Raw genomic sequence first — 21,945 nt, forward strand, 5'->3', positions numbered from 1 at the left:
CGTTTGGGTACGAAATTACAGAGCAGACCTTCCTAAATTTATTAAAGGAAGTTTTATTAGATACACAGGCAAGAACACATTAGAAGTACTTGTTAATGGTTCTATACGTAAATGTCATACACATCAAGTAAGGATGGCTGACACAGTTTCTAGTCAAAATAAGGGAATGACAGAAGTGAAAAATACAAAACTATTCTACAAGAGAAGATACAGTAGTGACAGTACAGGTCATTCTGAGGTGGATAGGAGGGTAGATAATACTTATTTAAAACAAGACGTTCCAGAAAACTTGGAAATTAACAATAACGATAGAGAAGGAACGGTTATGACTGACGGTTGGAGACGGCCACAAAGAAAACGGAAACCTCCTGACAGATGGGGGTATGAATGAACACTTGTTAGAGGGGAGGAGGATGTTAGGGGCAGAATCGGGACAGAATCTGTTTTAAATTAATGCACATGCCGTTGATAGATAAAAAGAAGAAAGCTTGACTTGTTAGTAGTTTTTGAATTATGATTTGTGATACGTAATCGAATCATGGAATGAGATTTATGTTAAAGACGTAACCTGGAATATTGATTAATTGTTAAATATATAGTAGAAATTGAAACGTTGCTTTTAAATGATATTTAGGCTATGAATTTTTAGCATTGATGAAGTATAACAAAACATATGAATACAACTTTTAATTAATACACGATCCTTATTTGTGTGAATAAAAAAAAGGAACGGTACAATAAGTGTTCTCACTGCATTATAGTTAGAGCTAAATAACATTTATTATTATTATTATTATTATTATTATTATTATTATTATATTTTTTGGCTTGGACATGAGTTTTTATTAATATGTCATATGCAATTTTTATTACTTTTTTGTATCCTCATTTTATTTTGTTATCATTATTAGTCTTATGAATAAGAGTATTTTACTTGAGGTGTTGAGATGAGATGATAATTATGCTTTTATATATATATAGTATTACTTTCATTGCATTTTCACTTTGTAATAGGCATTGCATGTTTGATCCAATATTTTATTTCATTTTACTTATTTTGTACGATCAGTTGTATGTTACGTCTATCTGCATGCGCCCTATACTTGTATAAACTTTTTTTTTTCTTTTCTTTTTTGGGGCACTTTGTGGCTGTAACGCTGTTTGTTCCCAATAAACATTTCATTTCATTATTATTATTATTATTATTATTATTGGTTTTCTACCATGCTGCAGCTGAGAAGCTTCCATGCTCCACGGTTTTCGCTAAACTCTTCGTCTTTACGTACGATTTTTCTCTTTTGATATCGTCTATTAATTATAGTCTTCTTCACCCCCTTCCTCTCTTTCCTGCGACCATACCCTCTAAAACGTCCCTCATGACGCAGTTACTCTGAAAAATAAAGCGTGGAAGAAAGCTGGATTTTGTCAATAAGCAATTATTAGGCATGTGATATAGTGTGCTTACATGAAATATTAGTCAAAAGTTTATTGTTTGTTGTAACTTTATTTATCGCAGAGATGCATTGCGCCACGGAGCTAGTGATGAAGATATACTGCTGATGATACGAGCAGCTGTAAAAAGGAAGAAGAAACAACATGCTGGTAAGTGACTATCAACTATATAGTTTCACTAGTCTTTTTTTTTTTTTTCAGTACTGTTCTATTAAGCTCAGAATAACTACTACTTACCATTATCATCACCTTTAGTTTTCAAGAAACTAGCCAATACCGTAATAGATAGAGCAAGCTGATAATAAATATCGAGTAGTAAATATTATAACTTTTTAAAATAATAAATATATATGTTTTCTGAAGAATGTGTGGCCACGCGTACCGTAGTCGCTAATGCTCTCGCCTTTGATGCGAGCGGTCCCGGACATAAACGGCGTCTAACTATTTTCTCTTAAAACAAATGAGAACTCAAATTAGCTAATGTATAACATTACAACTAGTAAAGCATGTACAACATTTCCTAAATATTCATATTACAACAGTAAGTGATTTTTTTTTTTTTTAAATAATATTGAATTCGTTCGATTGCCCAATGATTTAATGGAAATGGATTGGATCTACTAACTCCAAATACGAGAACGCGGTTTAGTTCGGTTTCAATTTTGGGTATGGGAATGAGAAAAATAATTTTATCTATTGTCCTCGAATAGAGTGAATCTACCACTTTCGATTGCAAAAAATGATTTAACTATGAACGATTTAACTACGATTGAACTTGAAATGATGTTAGATAGGATTTCTGATAATGGTGATTCGAAGGTGATGGTGTGTGTAGGTGGGGAAATTCTGGAATTCGAATGAATTTGAACTCGTGTCAACTATTTGCCTGAATCAGAAATCGGATGGAGGGTTGTTATGACAGGGTTTCGAAAAGTAAGAGAAATGATATTTGGACAGCAACGCATGCAAATAGTCAGGGAAATTTACTAAATACAGGGTTTTTACCAAATACAAGGTTTTTCAAAATGATTGTCGAAGTTTCGTCATTGTTGTATTAGATCTGGCTGATTGACACAGTTAACGGAAACGCATATAAGTGTAGTATAACTGAACCGGTTTTTGTTCGTAATTTGTTTCGATACCTTTTTCCAGATTCTGCCACTAGACAACTTAGTGAAAAGGTTTTTTGTGTCCTTGCATATCATACATTGAGGTTCGTTACAGTTTTGCAGTGGCATTTTCGTACGTTATGGGAAAGATGCACGTCTGACAATTCTATTAGAACATGGTACGCACTAGTGGTAGACCTTTACTGTCTGAAGAAGTTGTGAAGCGAGTTTGAGCAACGTACTTTAGAAGTCCGAAGAAATCGATTTCTGCCGTGTCAAGAGAACTTGAAATTCCACCCACAACATTATATCGTATTCTACGTAAACATTTAACCAATAAGTTTTACTCGAATGCTACCACCCGAAGACGTGCACGGGGAGAGGTCTGCGCTGATATTAAGTGTTCATGGCTGAAGATGATAACTTTTCCGAGAACCTAGTTTTTATAGAGGAAGCGACATCCCATGTAAGGAAAAATAAATTGCGCATTTGGGACCAGAAAATCCACACGAATTGCTGAGTTAGTTCGGGAGTTCCCTAAAGTGAATGTGTTTTCGCTGTGTCAAGAGATAAGGTTTACGGTTTTTTTCGTGGAAGAAGCTGTTATGGGATTCATTTTCTTTGATATGGTGACCGACTGATTGCTTCCTCAACTGGATGAAGATGGTAGCACCTACATCATGCAATTGGATGGAGCCTAACTACTTTTCCACAGCGAAGTGAGATCATTTTTAAAGAAAACTACCACATAAATTGGGTGCGGAAGTGAGATGAACTTTTGTCATGGTTGCCACGTTCTCCAGATCTTTCCCCTTTCTATTATTTTCTCTGGAGCTACATTTAAAGATAGTTTACTATCCTCCATTACCACATACAGTTGACGAACTAAAAGCGTGCATAACCAATATCATCCTCAGCAACACGTGTCATGCAAGGCTGTGTATAGCAGGAAATGGACTACCGCCTAGATGTCTTAGAGTTGCCAGAGGAGAGCATATTAAACATTTGTAATACTTCATAACCAAAACCAAATTTGGTAAGTTTTCTGAATTTTGCATGTAACTTACTTGTATGTATGTATCTTCATTATATAAACTGCAATGCTTGTTTCTAATCCTGACCGTGTATACTGATATATTTTCCGAATAAAGAAAGTGAACATAGGTTATCACAGGCTGCTAGGACGTACAAAATGTATACTTAAAAATAATAAAATTAAAATTAGAAGATAAATTGACTGACAATCCAGCAATCCGCGTTCCTAGAAAATACGAAGCAATCAGTCGAAATTATAAGAACTATAGGTGATACTCAAATAAAATATAAATCGACTTGTCGAGAAATAAAATATGGAGTGCCGCAAGGCTCAGTTCTAGGTCTACTCCTGTTCCTATTATATGTAACTGATCTGCCTAGCAATATAGATACCAAAATTATATTGTATGCTGACGAGATTCAATTATTATTATTAAAGAAAAAGATACAAAATCTCTTGTTAACAATGTACAAGACATAACTAAAGAACTTCGCTTTTGCTTTGACAGTAATCAGTTAGTCTTAAACAAGATTAAGAAAGATTAAACTCTTTCCCCTCATCACATGCAAAAAATAATAATTCCACAATAAATCGAAGAAACTATACATGAACTGAACTCGGCTATATGCTGTAAGAGTGCTAAAGCCCATGTTGCATTAAGTTGTATTTTTAGATGAATAGAGAGCAGCTTCATAAACAAACGAACACTTCTGTGCACTTAAACAATGACATTAGAATAGTAAGAAAAAAAAAGAAAGAAAAAAAAGAGAGAGAGAACCAGTAGTAACATTTACAATTTTAGGTATTATTGATTTTGTAAGTAGTTCGTGTCAATATATAACTGAACATTAAATTGTAATTCTATATAATCAGTATATGTAGACTACGTACACTGCTATAATCTACGAAGCAGGTGGAATTTAAATGATAGAGATTGCAACAAGAATATTAAAATATGATCTAGATACTTGTAAGAAGGTTCATGTATTTCTTACTTTGTAAGTAAACATTAAATTGTAATATAAAAAACGATCAGTAAATATAAAACATGAAGGCGAGGTATGTTTAGCTATAAGTGCAGGAGTCTGGGAAAGTAATCAGGGAAAATTTATATTTGAAGTCAGGTAAGTTAAAACCACGATATCTGTAGAAACTTGTGTAAGTTTCAGATATTTTTCCTGTGATCTTATATCTTACCGAGCAAGGAACTACATTCTGATTTAGGAAACTGTAGCATTTTCACTATTAAGGCTGATCATGTTATTTCGTATACGTATTTTCATTTTTAGATATTTGTTAGGGAACGATGCCGAACATTGTATATATGTGTTACCGGTGTAATGTTGAAAGTATCGTTGATCTGGTTAATACTAATACTGGTTAAATGCGACTTTGGGATATCTCCATTGTCTATGATACTTTGTATTCAAACAGAATGACATACTGTATGATGCGGACAATATTCTGCCAGAGGTGAAGGTGTGATCATAGTACGAAATCCCTTCGGTCAAAATTTGATTCTTACAGTTTTTTTTTTTTTTTTTTTTTTTTTTATAAATAATAATAAGACATATTAGTATATTTATAACATATAATGCTTTGTTTTTTTTTTGAAAATCAGAGACTGTTCTTGTTAACAGTTAATGAAAGGTGTACGAGTCAGTGTTTTTACAAGTTCTGATTTAAAAAAAAATCTCTGACTTTTTTTTGACCTGTAAAAATCCCATGATCACATGAAATTGTTGTAAAATCAGCCTTCATCTCCCCTACAGCCGACCTTTGCTCACCAATTTGACAATTTCTTTTTAGCATTTTTTATACTGACATTAGGCAACCATGGTAATTAGGATTAGCAGCAGTCATGTAAAAATTCCAGTTTCTGTTGTTCCTTCGCCTGTGTTTCTATTTGTCATAGAAAAAGTCTGACAGCAAATTCAATTTTGACGTTACTCACAATGATTTTCTGCTTCTATCACATCAGCATTTAATAGCAATGTATCTGTACATTTCAGCAGTTCTGGTTTCACACATCGAATCACGAGATCTCGTAAAAGTTTGCGTACAGCATCAAAGATGAACGAGGTCGTTGGTCTTGAAGCCTGAAATGTATGCAGGAAAGGCTGGCATTCAATGGCTACTATCTTGCAGAAACCAGTTTGCACATTTATAAATGGATCGCTTGCTGTTTTCAGGGTCCCTACACGTCTTTTGTTTGACATCTTGAACAATGCTCTCTGAAAACGAGTGGCATTTTGCAACTAGCGGGTACCGCAGAACTTCACAGGAAATTTTGTGCATCCTGTGTGTGGTCTCAGTAAACTTTCTCGACAGGCTGAGTCACTGAATAGGTAGTGCAAGTGTATACATATTCCAATCCATCGATTTAACACCAGGTTTCATCGCACCATGGATAGCATGCAAGCCACGGAGATTTATCAAGCTTTCCCGTGGCTTACTGGAATTCTGATGTGGTCCTGGAGACGAGAAAGGAAGTTTAAATTGTTTGCATCATGAATGGAAATTAGTAACAGTTTTGTCAGTGGCAAAGACAAAATTCCTTTCAAAAACTGCTCTTCTGTGGAGTTTTTCGTAAGGAACCCACTGGTTACGTAGCGCGTAAGAACTTGTCCCAGAATCTTGCAACTATATCTAGTTGCCTCTTCTGAATAACTTTATATAAAACCTCATTGAAGCACATCATAAACTTGCAAGCTTTCAAGCGTTCTAGTAACTAAATATTGTCTCAATCCATGAACAATTAGATACGAAACTTTGTCCTGTCCAATACAAATTAGAAATTTGGTATCGCCGAATATAATCTTGAACACGGAATTTAAGCTGTTGCACGAATTGAATGACATTCTTTTGCACACAAGCTGAAGTCTAAATGATGGCTTTGCACATTTTATCTTTTATAGTAAAGCTGTTCGTTTTTATTGGACCACTTCTCTCCACACTCGCACACTCTGTTTTCCTCTGATCTGTCTCTAGTAGATGCTGAAGACTGAAGATACAGATTCTGTTTGATATTCTGAGCTTGTAGAAACGGAAGTACTTGGTTTATTTGTGTGTGTGAAAAAAAAAAAAAGAAAAAAAAATGACAAAGAGTACAGAATAGGAACCCTCTTGATATTTTCCAAGTGGGTTGATCCTTTGGATGAGACTGCAAAGCTTGCTTTTCCATACTGCATTATTTGACAATATTTTTACACACTTTACAACACGATTAAACTTATCACTTAACACAGTTTCTAGCCCTGACAAAAGATGTGACCGTTTGAGGTTTTGAGGGACTCGATATAATAAATCATTGTATTCATAGTGGCATTATGCGCAAATAATTTTGGAGTTACGTTAAAGATATTTCTGACATCTTTAAGTTTCCTCACTTCATCAAGACAGAATCGTCCAACGAAACTTCAAATTTTCCCCTCCGTTTCAATTGGTTTTCTTGTCATTGCCTAGCATCTTTAATTTTCCTGCCTGATTCTCCTTGACTTCCCAGTTTGTAGGAACCCTGTGTATTCCTGGTGTGTACGCTTTTCTGCAGAAGAAAAGTCAAGAGACTGGCTGCCTGCGAAGTTCCCTCATATATTTCGAATGTGCATGATTAAACCATCGACGGGGAAGCAGATAAAACCTTATCAACGGCAGGTTGTTGAAGTTTGTGAGAGGTACAGGCCCAATGATGTTCATGATGGAGATTTTCTTAGAGCTGTACATCACATTGTGGGTAATTTTTGAAATGATGTACCATCTTACGTAATTTCTTTTAGTACAATGCAGGAGTATCTCGTTCGATTATCGTGGCTATTACTAGGTATTAAACTAAGTGAAGCAACAAATTCATGTTTCTGTCTTATGGTTTGCATATTATTACTTTTTTTTTTTTTTTTTCTAATATGAAGGAAGACTGTGCTCACCTTATATTGTTTTAAAAAATAAACCTTTTCTACAAACCGAGTGAGAACTGTTTTCTAATAATTTATTCCTACATTTACACTTCGTTACAGGAATGCAGAACCTTGTCCACATGAAGAATCGTCCAATGATACTGATTGGTGGGTAGCAAGTGTACGTATTATTTGACTAAATAGAGCTAGTTATTGTAATAACAGAATAAAATAATGTGCTAGCATTTGAAAAAAAAAAAAAATACATAAACATATAGAAGAGCTATGAAAGGATGAAATTAAGTATAATGAATTGCATACTAATACAAACTACTTCACCAGTTCATGTTTCCTTAGTGGTTAATATAGAAGTGCCATTATTTTCTTGTAATGATTTTAATTTTAATTTAAGATTATAACAACACAGTTACTGTTTTTCTCTCAGACTCTGGTATAAACATTGTTTACCACACTTTTTCAGAAAGAGAAACCTGTCAAGCGTTTCCCGCATTGCTTATGAGATGTAACTGTCTGATAGTCAGGTGTAAAATCTTTCGCGAAATTCTTTGAGATAATTCGAAGATGTTATTTTTACTTTTTATCAATTAATTGAAAGTTATCCCATGCTGTGTGATACGTAATCAGTACACACATTTATACATTACATGATGAACCGTATTGTAGGAATAAAAATAAGGTAGAACCATCAATTAAGAAAATTAGTCATTTAAATTTACCATTTCGAATATTTTATTACGGACTGGCATATTAGCACTGAAGAAGTGATAATCTTGATCAGACTACGCAATCCTTTAAGATTAACAATATTCAACGTTAATCTGAAGGAATTATTCTAGGAATTTAAGAAATTTCAGTAGACGCAATTCTTAATGTGCACGAACTATACAGATGTGTATAGGATTAAATCTCATTAATTATATTTCCAATTATCTATCTTATGGAATGTGTTTTGCATTTTGCGATACGTTGAGAGTAATTTCAGTTTTTTCCGTGAATATTTCTAGTTTTTCCGCTAGACTAGAGAAGGTTTATACTTACCAGAACATATATAAAAAAAAAAAAAAAAAAAAAAAAAAAATCACAATAATTCACTTTCAATAATCATTTCACAGTTACTCATCTAAAAGGCATAATCGCGGGACGTTAAACTTAAAAAGAAAATCTTCAGTGCAAGTTCGAAATTTCAAATGGGAAGGGGGAGTTGCATATCAAACGAGAGTGATCAGGAATCTAAGGTGAAATGTCTTTCATATCTTGTATAGTATGCATGTTAATGAACACTGAAAATTTGAAAACCACCTACCAACGGGGCACTAGAGAAGTCTTAACACTAATTTGATATTTTACTAGCAAATTAGGTGTAATTTTAATTAAAATACAGTGGAGTACCGCTAATCCGAAGTAATTGGGACCGAATCCTGTTCGGATTAGCCAGAATAACAGTAAAATCGCTGTTTAAAGCGGATGAACGGGTCTATTGTGTTTTAATACATAGCGTGTAGTATTTCAAAACTCATTTTCTAATTACAGTTTATGTACTGTACCGACAAATTGTTAAAATATTTAGTGTTGGAAAACATGATGCCTTTATTGTTCCACGTACAGTACATAATTTTATGTTACAGTACAGTACTTATTCTACTACATTACTGGATTTCATTTCAAACTTTGCGTAATTGTCACAATGTGGCTTAAGGCCTAAATAAAGTATTAAAGAAAAAACTATATTTAACGAAAGTTTACTTTGTTTTCTACGAAAACATGCACCCATTTTCATCCTTTTAGTTATTAATTTCCTAAAACTGTGTATTTTCGCCACAAATAAATAAATAAAATTTTCCTCCTGAACCTGTTCGGATTACCAGGACTCTACTGTAATTAAGTATAATAGGCCTTCTGACAGCTTACAATACAGCATCTACTTCTGGCTGAAATGCATATTGGTTGGTGTCATTCACATCTACAGCATCAAGGTGAAATACATCTCCTATTTCTGTTCCAAAGTTGCGCAGAACTGCAGCAGCCACAATAACATTCCCACATTTGTTTTGTTTATATCGCATTGTTTTAGTGAGAATTTGGGAACATTTCTTTCAAACACCGAATGTACGTTGTGTTACGCATCTTGTATCAATATGGGCTCTATTATAGCGCCCTTCGACTCCTGTGTGGGGTCAAAACATAGGAGTCATAAGATGTTTGAAGAGAGCATATCCAACAAGCAGCTCATCATGTTGTCCATTTTCAAGTTCTGCAGCAACTCTACTATTGTCCCAAATGCGGGCATCATGTGTGGAAGCCAGCCAAGGGCTTACCACGTTCAAAATCTTTATACTGACATCACAAATGATTTGTGTATTGATAGAAAAGAAATTCTTGCTATTTCTGTATAGTTCTGCTTGTACTCCAGAAGAAATAGATATGTACACAATCTGTAGCCCCTATGACATTCGGCAATCTACCAATTCGATAGAATTCCCTTTTGTTGCTTGATATATTTTCTTTGTTCTGTGGCATAGACACATTTAAGGCAACTGAACTGTCTATCACACCGCTAAAAGCTCTGCCAGTAGTACTGTCCCCTTCAGAGGAGAATACAAGTGCGGGGTGAGGAAGTGGGGAGCAGAGAGTATAGTTGTTGCCCTCTGAAAAGTTTTACGATAGTTTATTATTCTCCAAAAGCAAACTTTTTTTCAGAGTTGCCAGGTATATGGTGAATGCCATGTTTGTGTAGAAATCCAAAGAAATGTTCCCTTCTGATCATTTGGAGGGAGGAGATGCTGTAAATCAAGCTTCAGTGACACCTGACACATGGCTAGGCAGCAGTTAAAGAGCAGAGAAATTCTGTCTTCCTGTTAGTCTTTAAAATGAAGGAGGAAAAAAAAAAAAACGTTTGAAAAACATCAATGAGTATATTGTATTTGAGAGTAAATATGCTACTCATTTCGCTAGTTTAATTTATTAGAGTACAGGGAGAGTCTGGAGAGATTGTTTGAAAAAATAAATACAAATTATTTGACACTTTTTTCAGTTTCGATACTTCCATAGTCAGAAAATAAAATTATAAATCAATTTACCTCGCATCACCATTGAATTTATACTTCTTGCAGCTAGCATTCATTATCGACTCGAACAACTTTCTTCTTCTTCTTCTTCTTCTTCTTCTTATTATTATTATTATTATTATTATTATTATTATTATTATTATTATTATTATTATTATTATTATTTTTATCATCATCTCATATTTTGGTTTAAGTAGTTTTAAAAATTTGACAGGATCTGTGATTACTGTCCTTCTTGGTGATTACCCGTTTGTTAATTTCGTAGCTTTCTTTCTGAAGAAAAATATCATCATGGTTTATTACCTAAAGGAATTAGCTGTTATTCTTACAGTTCCCAAAACTTTCTTACAGCACTTACGAACATTAATGATGGAAATGCAAATCGGGATAATTTATACAAAACTGAAGGGTAGTTACTGGGATACATATAGTATGTAGTTGAAACATGAATGCAAATGTTTGCTTTTGATTGGTCAAAACAGGAAATTGTCAACAAATGTTTATCTTGTCGGTGTAACAGCTGCCTACAGTTTTTAAAGGAAGTTTTTCCAAACATTTTTTAAAAAAATAGTTTTAGTTTTGTTAACAAAATTTCAATAACTAATTGTCAATGGTTACTCAAAATATAACTTTCTTTCTTTTTTTAGTATCGTATCGAGATACTTGTAATTACGGTTATGAAACAACTATTCAACAACTTGCCAACGTGAGCGATTTGATCCAAAATTATCCATTTCAGTTGCAGTTATGCTTGGCTAATAAGGGCAAATTTAGGGGCACTTGGTCAGATTTGACTCGGAATCTGAACAAATTTCACACTGATTAAAATTATATACATATTAATAGAAATACTTATCAAGCATACAAACAAGCAGTAGAATTTAGTAATAAACGGAATGAGACATTCTGAAAGATTAGTAAAAAACAGAAATTAAAAAACTCGAGCAGAAACAGAAAGGTAACAATCAAATGATATTTCTGTTCATACTCTAAATATATGCCCTTTAACGTACAAACTATATATTTACTAACATTCGGATATAAGAAATAAATTACAAATTAAGAGTACTTTTTAAAAATGCTCACTTTTTAAAGGATGAACAAAGAAGGATTAAGAATGGAATACAATGCAAGCAATTACATACATTATAACCACTCCACCCGCAGCAATAAAAATATCTTTCTTTAATTTCAGCCATCATATCTTAAATATATGCCTCTTTATCTTAAATATAATATACACTACTGTTTTCGATTATGGAGTGGTGCTTTGTTGATGATTAACTAACTAACTAACTCTATGGCCTATGGAACCCGGAGGTTCAGTACCGCGTTCACAAAAGCTCTCCACTGACTTCTATCCTTAGCTAATTGGATCCAGTTTCTACTTTGTATTCCTATCTCTGCGAGATCCATCTTAATATTGTCCTCCCATCTGCGCCTAGGTCTTCCTAATGGTCGTTTTCCTATGGGTCTACCAGTCAAGACTTTGAAAGCGTTTCTACTTTCTTCCATTCTAGCTACATGACCTGCCCACCTAAGCCTCCTAGACTTGACGACCCTAACAATGTTGGGTAAACCGTATAAACTATGTAGTTCCTCGTTATGAAGCTTCCGCCATTCCCCATTCTCGTTCCTCTTGGGTCCGAATATTCTTCTCAGGATCCTGTTCTCAAATACTTTCAGTCTATGTTCTTCCCTCAGAGTAAGCGACCATGTTTCGCAACCATACAGAACAACAGGCATGATTATCGTTTTATATATTTTAAGCTTCAAATTCCTCGACAGAATTCGCGACGACAAGAGATTTTGAACCGAATAGTAACACGAATTCCCTGCTTTTAGTCGACATTTAATTTCTTCGTGAATATGATTTTCGTCTGTTAATATTGATCCTAAATATTTGAAAGTATCCACTTTATCAAAAGTATTATTTAATATTTTAACGCCTCCACAATTTGCCGTATTACGGTCCCGACGCACTTCCATATATTTAGTTTTCTCTGCATTTACTTCTAAACCCATGTCCCTGCAAGCGTTTAATAAGATCTCTGCATTTCTTTCTACTGTTCTCCTATCATCCCCTATTAAATTTACATCATCAGCATATGCCATAACCTGGTGAATGCCGTTCAACTCTAGGCCCTGGTTGCTATCTTTGATTTTCCTTATGGCGTATTCCAGCACAAAGTTAAATAATAATGGCGACAACGCATCTCCTTGTTTCAGGCCATTTTCGACGTGGAAGCTCGTGGACAAAAATTTTCCTACCCGGACTTTACTTTGGGATTCACTTAAACATATCTTAATTAATCTAATTAGCTTTCTCGGTATTCCAAGCTCTGTAAGAACGTTGTATAATGTTTCTCTCCTAACCGAGTCGTAAGCCTTTCTAAAATCAATAAATAGTTGATGTACCGGGGTATTGTATTCCCACTTCTTTTCGAGTATTTGGCGAATGGTAAATATTTGGTCGATAGTTGATCGATTTCGTCTAAATCCGCACTGATAATCTCCAATAATTTCATCTGCGTATGGGGTCAATCTTGCTAACAGAATATTTGAAAGGATTTTATAGGATGTTGACAGAAGAGAAATGCCTCGATAATTATTACAGTCAGTTTTGTCGCCTTTCTTGTGAATTGGAACAATGATTGACTCTTTCCACTCTTGTGGCAATTCTTCCTTGTTCCAGATAAGGAGAATGAGTTTGTGTATCTTGTTCCACAATTTATCGCCTCCAGCTAAAATTAACTCAGCCGGAATTTCATCTACACCCGGGGATTTGTGTTTCTTTAATTTCTTTATAGCGGCTTCCACTTCTATTAGTTTGGGTTCTGGAACATACGGTTCTGCGGTGTGTATCTCCTTTTCTCCACGCACATTAGTTTTTGATTGCGTGTTAAGCAAATCGTCAAAGAAATCTTTCCATCTATTTAAGATGCTATCCGTGTCAGTGAGGACTGTACCGTCAGATTTCTTTAATATATAAGCACAAGGTTGATAGCCTTTCTTAAATTCGCTGATTCCCTTATACATGTCCCGAATATTTTTATTTTTACTATTATCTTCAAGTTCCTTAATTTTAGCTTTCAAAAAATTCCGTTTCTTTGTTCTAAAAGTTTTGGAAGTTTCCCGCCTGATATCTGCGAAATTTTGTGTAGTTATTTCATTCGGATTTTGTAGCCACCGTAATTTTGCCTGTTTTCTCTTCTCTGCTAGTTTAATGCCTTCTTGGTCGAACCATGGTTTGTTCCTACGTATTTCCGCGTGTCCCAATTTTTCTATTGCTGAACTTTTAATGCTATCTCTAATTTCAATCCAAGTATCCTCAACACTAGTGCACTCCGAGTCTTCTAAAACCGAGAATCTATTCGAAACTTCAATCTGGTATTCCTCTCTTACCTGGCTCTCTTCTAGTTTCTTTAAATTAAATCTCTCCGTTTTCGGACATTGAGTATTACCTTTCTTCAACGATAATCTCTCCCGTATTATCGCTGCTACCAGGTAGTGATCAGTGTCGCAATCAGCCCCTCTAAACGACCGTACGTCAATTATGCTAGATTGTCTTCTTCTATCTACTAAAACGTGATCAATTTGATTATGTGTTTTTCCGTCTGGTGATGTCCAAGTGTATTTATGAACGTCGCGATGTGGGAATTTTGTACTCTTCACGATTAGGTTTTTGGATGTTGCAAAGTTCACGAGTCGAACACTGTTGATGATTAACGAAAAGTAATTAGAAAACTTTCTCGAGTTCATCATTTTAGGTTATGTTGTTTCAGTTTGCGGCTCACATAAAACCAAAGAGTTCTTCAACTCTAGACTAAATCATAACTAAAGGGAAAGGCCAGGCCGGTAGCCAGACCAAATATATAGTGGGGGGGGGGGGGCGGTAGAAATTACGGAGGCCCGATCCAACCATATTATAATTCATCTACATATTATAGTTCATTTGCAAACCTACCGTGAACATTTTAGAGGTCCGGTCCTCCTAGACCTCCTTGGATAAGTGTAAAATAACTAAGAGGAACTTACGATAGAGCAAAACCCGTGCAACGATTTGACGGACAGCTATGTCTAATAAGTTCAATAAAAAGAGTTCTCTAAAGAACTTTCTTACCACACGACCGGGATCAAGACATACTTTTTTTTTTTGGGGGGGGGGGGGTCTTAGAAAATGTTTTGCATTTATCTATTTCAATTGGGTCATAATGCTTTTATGGATAATAGATTTAGCTGAGGACATTATTATTAATTAATATTCTTATGTATAAGTTCATATGTAGAAAGGTGAGAAAACTTGCGATTGTTGGACATCAAAATGCCACTAGACTAAACTTCACATTGTTTCCTTTGTTGGCATCTTGCACGTATACTTTTATCTCAAGTCTAAATACCTGCTTACATTTTATGACATAAAATGAGGAAGAAAATGGTTCAAGCTTTTCTAAGTGACGGTCCCAGTATTTGTCTGAAAAAGGAAAACAGGAAGAGTTTGGGCATTTGGTATCCAACATAGAGGCGGGATCTTGGTCAAATGAAACGAAAAAGTTGCAGTTAGTATTCTTAGTTTTTTCTATATTGTAGGATACTTTCTATGGATGAATTGTCAATAAGTGAGAAGATAATCCTTTATCTTGAAGCACGAATGGATACACACTTTAAAAAGTTCACTGGGAGGACTTAAAACGAATTCTAAATTATCGTGAAATGAGAGTATTCTTTACAAATGTGAACCAGTAGCCATGTGATAAATGTGAAACAGATTGTGTCAAGTGCCATGTTGAGAATGGACAATGCACACACCTAACACTATCTGCCCTTCCTTTGCTTCGTTTTCTCCAAGACCCTTCCATTTCAAGAAATAGAGTTAGTCGTGTGTTTGTATATATAAGACTGGCCACCCTGAAAAAAATCTTCACAGCCGGGAGTGGGTGGAGAAACTCAGCTGGAAGGGTCGCGAAGATCGAATTCCGTAGACTTGCAACCTCCTGAGATGCGGATAGTAGTACGATGGATGTTAATGGGATCCCTTGCTACGATTTGAGAAGCACCAGTGCGAAAGATTCGCAGTCCACAAAGAAGTTGCAGCCTAGGAGACAAAGCACGGTTCCTGTCAGAATTATGCTGCAGTAACGGTTCCAGCATGCTAAGCAGCGACTCAAAAGATTCCTTATGCAAGTCAAACCGCTCTCTGGATTTATTGTCGCTATACATCGCAAATAGGTCTCTTCTCTCCATTAAAACTCATTCTTAGGATGTCTACCTCTTTCTTCATTTTTATATTTTCTTCATAGTCCAGGTAATCCATAGAAATTCGATATTTAACACAGAAACCAAAGAATACACCTTACTCTCTAACTTTACTCCTACTACTGCTTAGGAGTAAATTTTGGCTTTATTTCCTCCTTGAGTTATTAATGTAGTAGCGTACTCTTTGATGGTGCTCTCCATCTGTTATGGAGTAAATAAATTTACTACGATAGTAAATGAAAATTCTACTCCTGTAGTAATTTACACATTTAGTTCAGTACACTCGAGTGGAAGTCACCGATTTCCTTCTCTATGAGTAAGTTACTATTTTAGTTTCATACTCTCGGTTGGTGCTCGCCACCCTAAGAGTACTGAGTTTGGGAGTTTTTACAAACGATCCTAGAACCTCATTGCTGTATCGTTATTTGTGGCAGTCTTTGGTCGACCACTGCGTGCTTTATCTTCCACAGTACCAGTTTCTTGAAATTCAGAAATCACGTACGCGACTGTGGTGTGCGATACTGGATGTCTGTCTGAGTGTCGTCTGTTGTAGACTTCTGCAGTGTCTCTGCAACTGAGTTTCCCGCCCATTAGGATAATTTCTATCTTCTGTACCATTATCAGAAACATCTTAGATCATCTGCAAAAATAAGTTTTTGTCAGTGACAATGAAACTTTCCAGGCATCTAGTGTTCATAACGTGCAAACTTTACAAGATATGAAAGAAACATTGACACCTTTGGATTCCTGAGTTCACGCTGGTTACTTGATATGCGACATGCCCTCCTTCCCATCGAAATTTCGAACTTTAATTCAAGATGGCGGCTATGGTGGGGCATGTACTGTACAAATTGTTTCCCTTTCCCCTCTCTAACCACCTCCCATTAACAGATTTCGTATTTTCTTCTCAGGTTTTAGAATAAAAGGGCATCCAAAGGCTTTTAACTAACCCATATTGCTTTGCACGCATGTCACAATGAAATGTAAATTTGTTCTTCCAACTTAAAAATATAATTCGTAACAACTAATTTATCACTTAGCTGTGGCTAGTTAGTTAGTTGGTTGATTGAATTTAGCGTTCCGATCAACGTCGAGGGTGTATAGGACCTGAACGTACAGCTTAACGTTGGATCAAGTATTATGAGCTCCCATCGGAAATCGAACCTGGTCTCCCAGTACGATAACCATTGCTTCTTAGTATTTATGTTACTAGTGGATATGTAGGTTTTTTTGCTAGAAATATATATAATGATATCATGTGTTTCAGATAAAACGTCCAATGCTTATAAATCATAAACGGTTAAAGATAAAATGAAACAAAAAGTAAACTACAAAAATGTTAAAGGGAATGCATCGAATGGAATGCTTTGTTTGCTTCACATGGACCCCTCGGGTTACCTGAGAATTTTGAATAACGGGATATACAGGGTGGGCCATTTTAATTAATCCACGGGAATATCTGAAAAATGATAAAACATAGAAGAAATTTTTGAAGTACACGTTATATATTGCTAAGGGGGAAAACCAATTCCACCAAAGTACCCCTCCACGCCCCCCTAGATGGGGGTAACTTTGAAATGTCAAGTGGGAACATGGGTCGAGTAATACCTCGTTCGAAAGGTCTTGGAAAACTAAGTAACGCTGTACCAAAAGATGTTTCATATTGTGCACCAGTTTCAAAATGGCCGCCATGATATGGTTCGGAAACTCCAGTACCCGTAGTATGAAAACTATGGAAGGTAAAAGAATGGAACAAAATTGAAATACGTAAATATCATAGGGCATATCGAATGATGTAATCCCTGTGATCCCAGTGGCCTCCCTGAAGGGGTCTTGTGGGCTAACTTCAAAATTTCAATGTCCGACCGAACAACGGTTCGGGCGTACGCTTGACCTACCCAATGCTGTTTGGAAGGCAGACTTCATGCATAGAGAATTGGTGCACTAAATTAACGCGGATGGCCACAGTTATATTTTGATTAACTATTAGCATTCATGTCATATTGTGAGCTTGAGGGACGAAACGGTGTGTATGTGTATCCCCGAAATGCTTTCTGAATAACCAGCACGCATTGCATAAAAGTTTCTCTTTTTTTAGTCACTACAGCGTCATCCTTACAAACAAATGTTTCAACCACACCATACCTATTTGTAAGGTTAGCCTTAATTTACCAATTAAAGTAGAGTTCTCGTTTGAACTTTCACTTTACTTTCCACCCCACTCACATACAGAGCGCAGGGAGAGATTATTTTGCAGGACTTGGATTTCTCTCTATACATTATGGTAATTTTACTCTAATATTTTTATCTCTGTTGTATCATTCTCGAGCCTTGGAACGCCTCCGTGGTTTTCCTATTTAATTTTCGTTATTTTCATTTATGTCTAACCGTATTCATACTATGGGCACTAGACGTTTTCTTAGACACAGTCACCATGTCTTTGCGATCATTTTGAAAACTGTGCCTCATGTCGAAAATTTTCTTACAGAAGCTGTTTGATATTAATTTGTCTATGTAACGTGATGTTACTCGCTTCAAGCTACTATTTGAAATTTTCAAGTTGGCCCCGGATACCTTTCAGTTGGCCCTTGGAGTCACCCCGACAACACCTCTCGATGTGCCTTACGTCAGTTACCTTCTCCAGTTTTTCGTTTGTTGATTTATCTCCAACCGCTTTCATACTACGGGTACTAAACCTTTTCTCTGACACGGATACTATGTTTCGGCGGCCTTTTGAGAACACTGCCATTTCACATCAATCGTTTTCTCCTGCAATATGTTAGATTTTGCAAGATTTATCGAACGAGGTATCATTCGACTCATGTTACTATTTGAAATTTTGAAGTTAGCCCCCAAGACCCCTTTAGGGAGGCCACTGGGATCACAGGGACCACACCGTTCGATATGCCCTATGATAGTTACGTATTTCAATTTTGTTCTATTCATTTACCTTCCATGGGTTTTCACACTACGGGTACTGGAGTTTCCGAACCATATTATGGCGGCCATTTTGAAACCGGTGCACAATATGGAACATCTTTTGGTACAGCGTTACTTAGTTTTCCAAGACCTTTCGAGCGAGGTATTACTCGACCCATGTTCCCATTTGACATTTCAAAGTTACCCCCCGTTACCCGCATTTAGGGGGGGGGGCGTGGAAGGGTACTTTTGGCGGAATTGGGTTTTCCCCTTAGCAATATATAACGTGTACTTGAAACATTTCTTCTATGTTTTATCATTTTTCAGATATTTCCGTGGATTAATTAAAATGGCCCACCCTGTATATATATTACACCATGGAAAAAATAATGAAAAAATGTATAAATATGAAATAGCTGTAATTGAACTCTGAATTCTTACATGGTCAGATAAAACCGTTAAATGTTGTTCATTTCGTAAACGATTCCCCACACTAGAAACCTTTTTCCTACAAAGGATTTTGTTTTTCCGTGATCCTTTTAATGATGTGTCAAATTACATAATTTAAATTTTACGGGTGACTCCTAGGAGTCTTATGATAGGAGGTCCTGTGAAGGAAGCATCCTATGAAATTGACATTTTGACATTTTCCTATCTCACTTTTTGTTTCATTTTATTTACAGCAGTTAGTGATTTATAACCATTGGACGTTTTATTGGGCTGTGCAGAACCTCACAATTAAACAAGGGCTATTTCATAAACGGTGCCTCACACAAAAAAACTTTCACCTTTAAAAGTTTTGTTTTTCCACGATTCCTTCATGTTACATACCTTGTTTAAAATTTTCGGATGATCCCCGGGGTCTCATGATAGACGGTGCTGTGGAACAAGTAGTTTGTTCTGTTCGATGCGCCTTCTGATATTTTCCTATCTTGCTTGTGTTTCAAATTTTTATATGCAGCCGTTTGTAATTAATAAGTATTGGACGTCTGATACACCTGGTATATATCAGGAGTTAGAAAGAAAGAAAAAACTTATATGAAGAAAAAAAAAAACTGAGTAAGCTTTTGCAAAGATGTTTCACAAGAGGAAAAAGGGGATTACGAGACGTGACTCACCATCCCCAACACACACACACACACACAAAGAGTTAGCAACAACTGTTTCGTCATGCAACACCTCTTGTCTGTCTGTGTCGCCAGTTGTGTGTATTGCGTCATTGAGTGAATACGTTCTGCCGGAAAAACATCGGGTGGAAAAGTGAACAAAAAATCAACGTCAAATTCCTTCTGGTGCCTACTTTCAGAGTTCGGCGAAAATCCATACCTCATCGCAAGTAACGACAGATTCCAACAAACTTAACTCATTTCTGAATAGTTGTAACATGTTCTCACATAGCCCTTTACATTATAGTTTTTAATACAACCTTCGCACAAATGTTCATGTTCAATTCCCTGGTTAAAATGCGCCAAATAGCTTCCGTATCCAAGTAACACGATTTTTAAATTACGCACTGAACTATGTTTATGTCACACCTCATATTATAGATATGATCAGTTACTAAAAGAAGCTCACAAAAGCGACACCATGATGGCATCCGAAGTCACGTAATATTGTTGGAAGCTTGATAAAAGAAAGTACTTAACACAGCATCTCAGCGACTTGGCGAGCCCCTCAACTAATGATCTTTTCTATAATTTGTTTACTTCCTACTTCTCCTTCTCCCTGTATGATAAATCATATTTCTGATAAATATTTTATTCCATGCCCGCTTTGGGATTCCGTTATTCCAGCTATATGCATAATTTCACATAACCTCGTAAAACTTTTGGCTATCTTAGAAATATATAATGATAAAATTTTTGGCTATCTTAGGAATATATAATGGTAATAAAATTTTATTGAAGTATCAAAATTTTATCGTCACCTTGAAGTTATTTTTTTTCTTTTAACTTGCTCAAAACATATTGTTAAATGAAAATTATAGAATTGTGTATACCTTTCTTGCAGGTAATCTATTTGGACTCAACTACACCAAGCGATTAAACAATAAAATGTGTCTTCCCGAATTTGCTTTCGTATCGTCGTTCCTTCGACAGTCTTCAATCATTGGTAATAGCACAAATTTATCAAACATGCTTCATTATGAGAATATTTTGCATAATTTTCAGTTTTTACCGATTAGATTTTGTTCTTCCTTAACGCATGTTGACAAGACGGGAAGAGCAGTAATGGTGAATGTTGGTGGAAAGCCTGTTACGTTACGTAAAGCATCCGCTCAAGCTACAGTATTAGTAGGCGATAAAGTTTTCCAGCTGATTGAGGAGAACAAAATGAAAAAGGGAGATGTCTTAACAATTGCTGAACTGGCAGGAATTATGGGTGCTAAACAAACATCTAATCTTATACCTCTGTGTCATAATATTAGTTTGTCAAAAGTGGAAGTGAATACAAGGTTAGATAAAAACCGCTGTGCTGTTGTCATAACCACATCGGCAGAATGTGAGGGTAGAACTGGCGTTGAAATGGAAGCTTTAACTGCTGCATCAATTGCTGCTCTTACAGTCTATGACATGTGTAAAGCTGTCACTCATGACATGGTTATCGCAGATGTACAATTAATTAGTAAATCAGGGGGTACGAGGGGTGATTTCAAACGACAAGAACTGTGATAATTTGTTATAGCAATAATATGAAAAAAAAAAAAAAATGTATATTTTGTTTCAAATGTGTATAAAGTTTATATTTCTATTTTATGTGAATGTTTCAAATAAATAAAAAAAATCTATATGTGAGTTTAATAAAGTAATGATATTCAAACATGCACAATCTAATTAGCAGCACAGGCTGTAATAAGTATAACCTAATGAAAGTTATTATCCACTGCTAATTATGAAAATTACAACACTAAGACACTTGAGAGTGGAATGAAGTGTATTCCACACATTTGTCTCATAACTACACAGAAATAATCACGATTTCACAACAGAACCTTGATAAATTAATGGCGTGAAGCCTCCGCAAGCTGCAGTCAAAAGTTTTATACATCTTGGCATCGAATCAAACAGACGCTGAATGTGTTGCCGAGGAATTGTCTGCAATGCTGCGAGTCTACAATATATCGATCCCGCCTGGTGGAAGACCTAACGAAGAAGTTGACAACCAATTGAAGGGGTAATTTGGATAAGGGCGTA

The 21,945-nt window shown here is 35.7% G+C and overlaps 1 protein-coding gene across 3 annotated transcripts in view; it reads left to right on the top strand.

The window, feature by feature from the left end:
* LOC145685925 (molybdenum cofactor biosynthesis protein 1-like) overlaps positions 1-21,538 on the top strand; it is a 57,672-nt gene extending 36,134 nt beyond the window's left edge. For 2 of the 3 annotated variants that reach the window (XM_081758698.1, XM_081758696.1), the window contains exons 7-9: positions 1,517-1,602; positions 7,611-7,658; positions 20,762-21,537. In XM_081758698.1, coding sequence (XP_081614824.1) covers positions 1,517-1,602; positions 7,611-7,658; positions 20,762-21,423 — 796 coding nt within the window. In that variant the 3' untranslated portion in view covers positions 21,424-21,537. Of the gene's footprint in view, positions 1-1,516; positions 1,603-7,610; positions 7,659-20,761 lie in introns of all 3 variants that reach the window. The other variant, XM_081758695.1, reaches the window with a different exon arrangement.
* The last annotated feature ends 407 nt before the right edge of the window (positions 21,539-21,945 follow it).

This window comes from Thermobia domestica, chromosome 5, assembly GCF_964235325.1.
Source record: "Thermobia domestica chromosome 5, izTheDome1.hap1.1, whole genome shotgun sequence".
In the NCBI taxonomy this organism is placed as follows: domain Eukaryota; kingdom Metazoa; phylum Arthropoda; class Insecta; order Zygentoma; family Lepismatidae; genus Thermobia; species Thermobia domestica.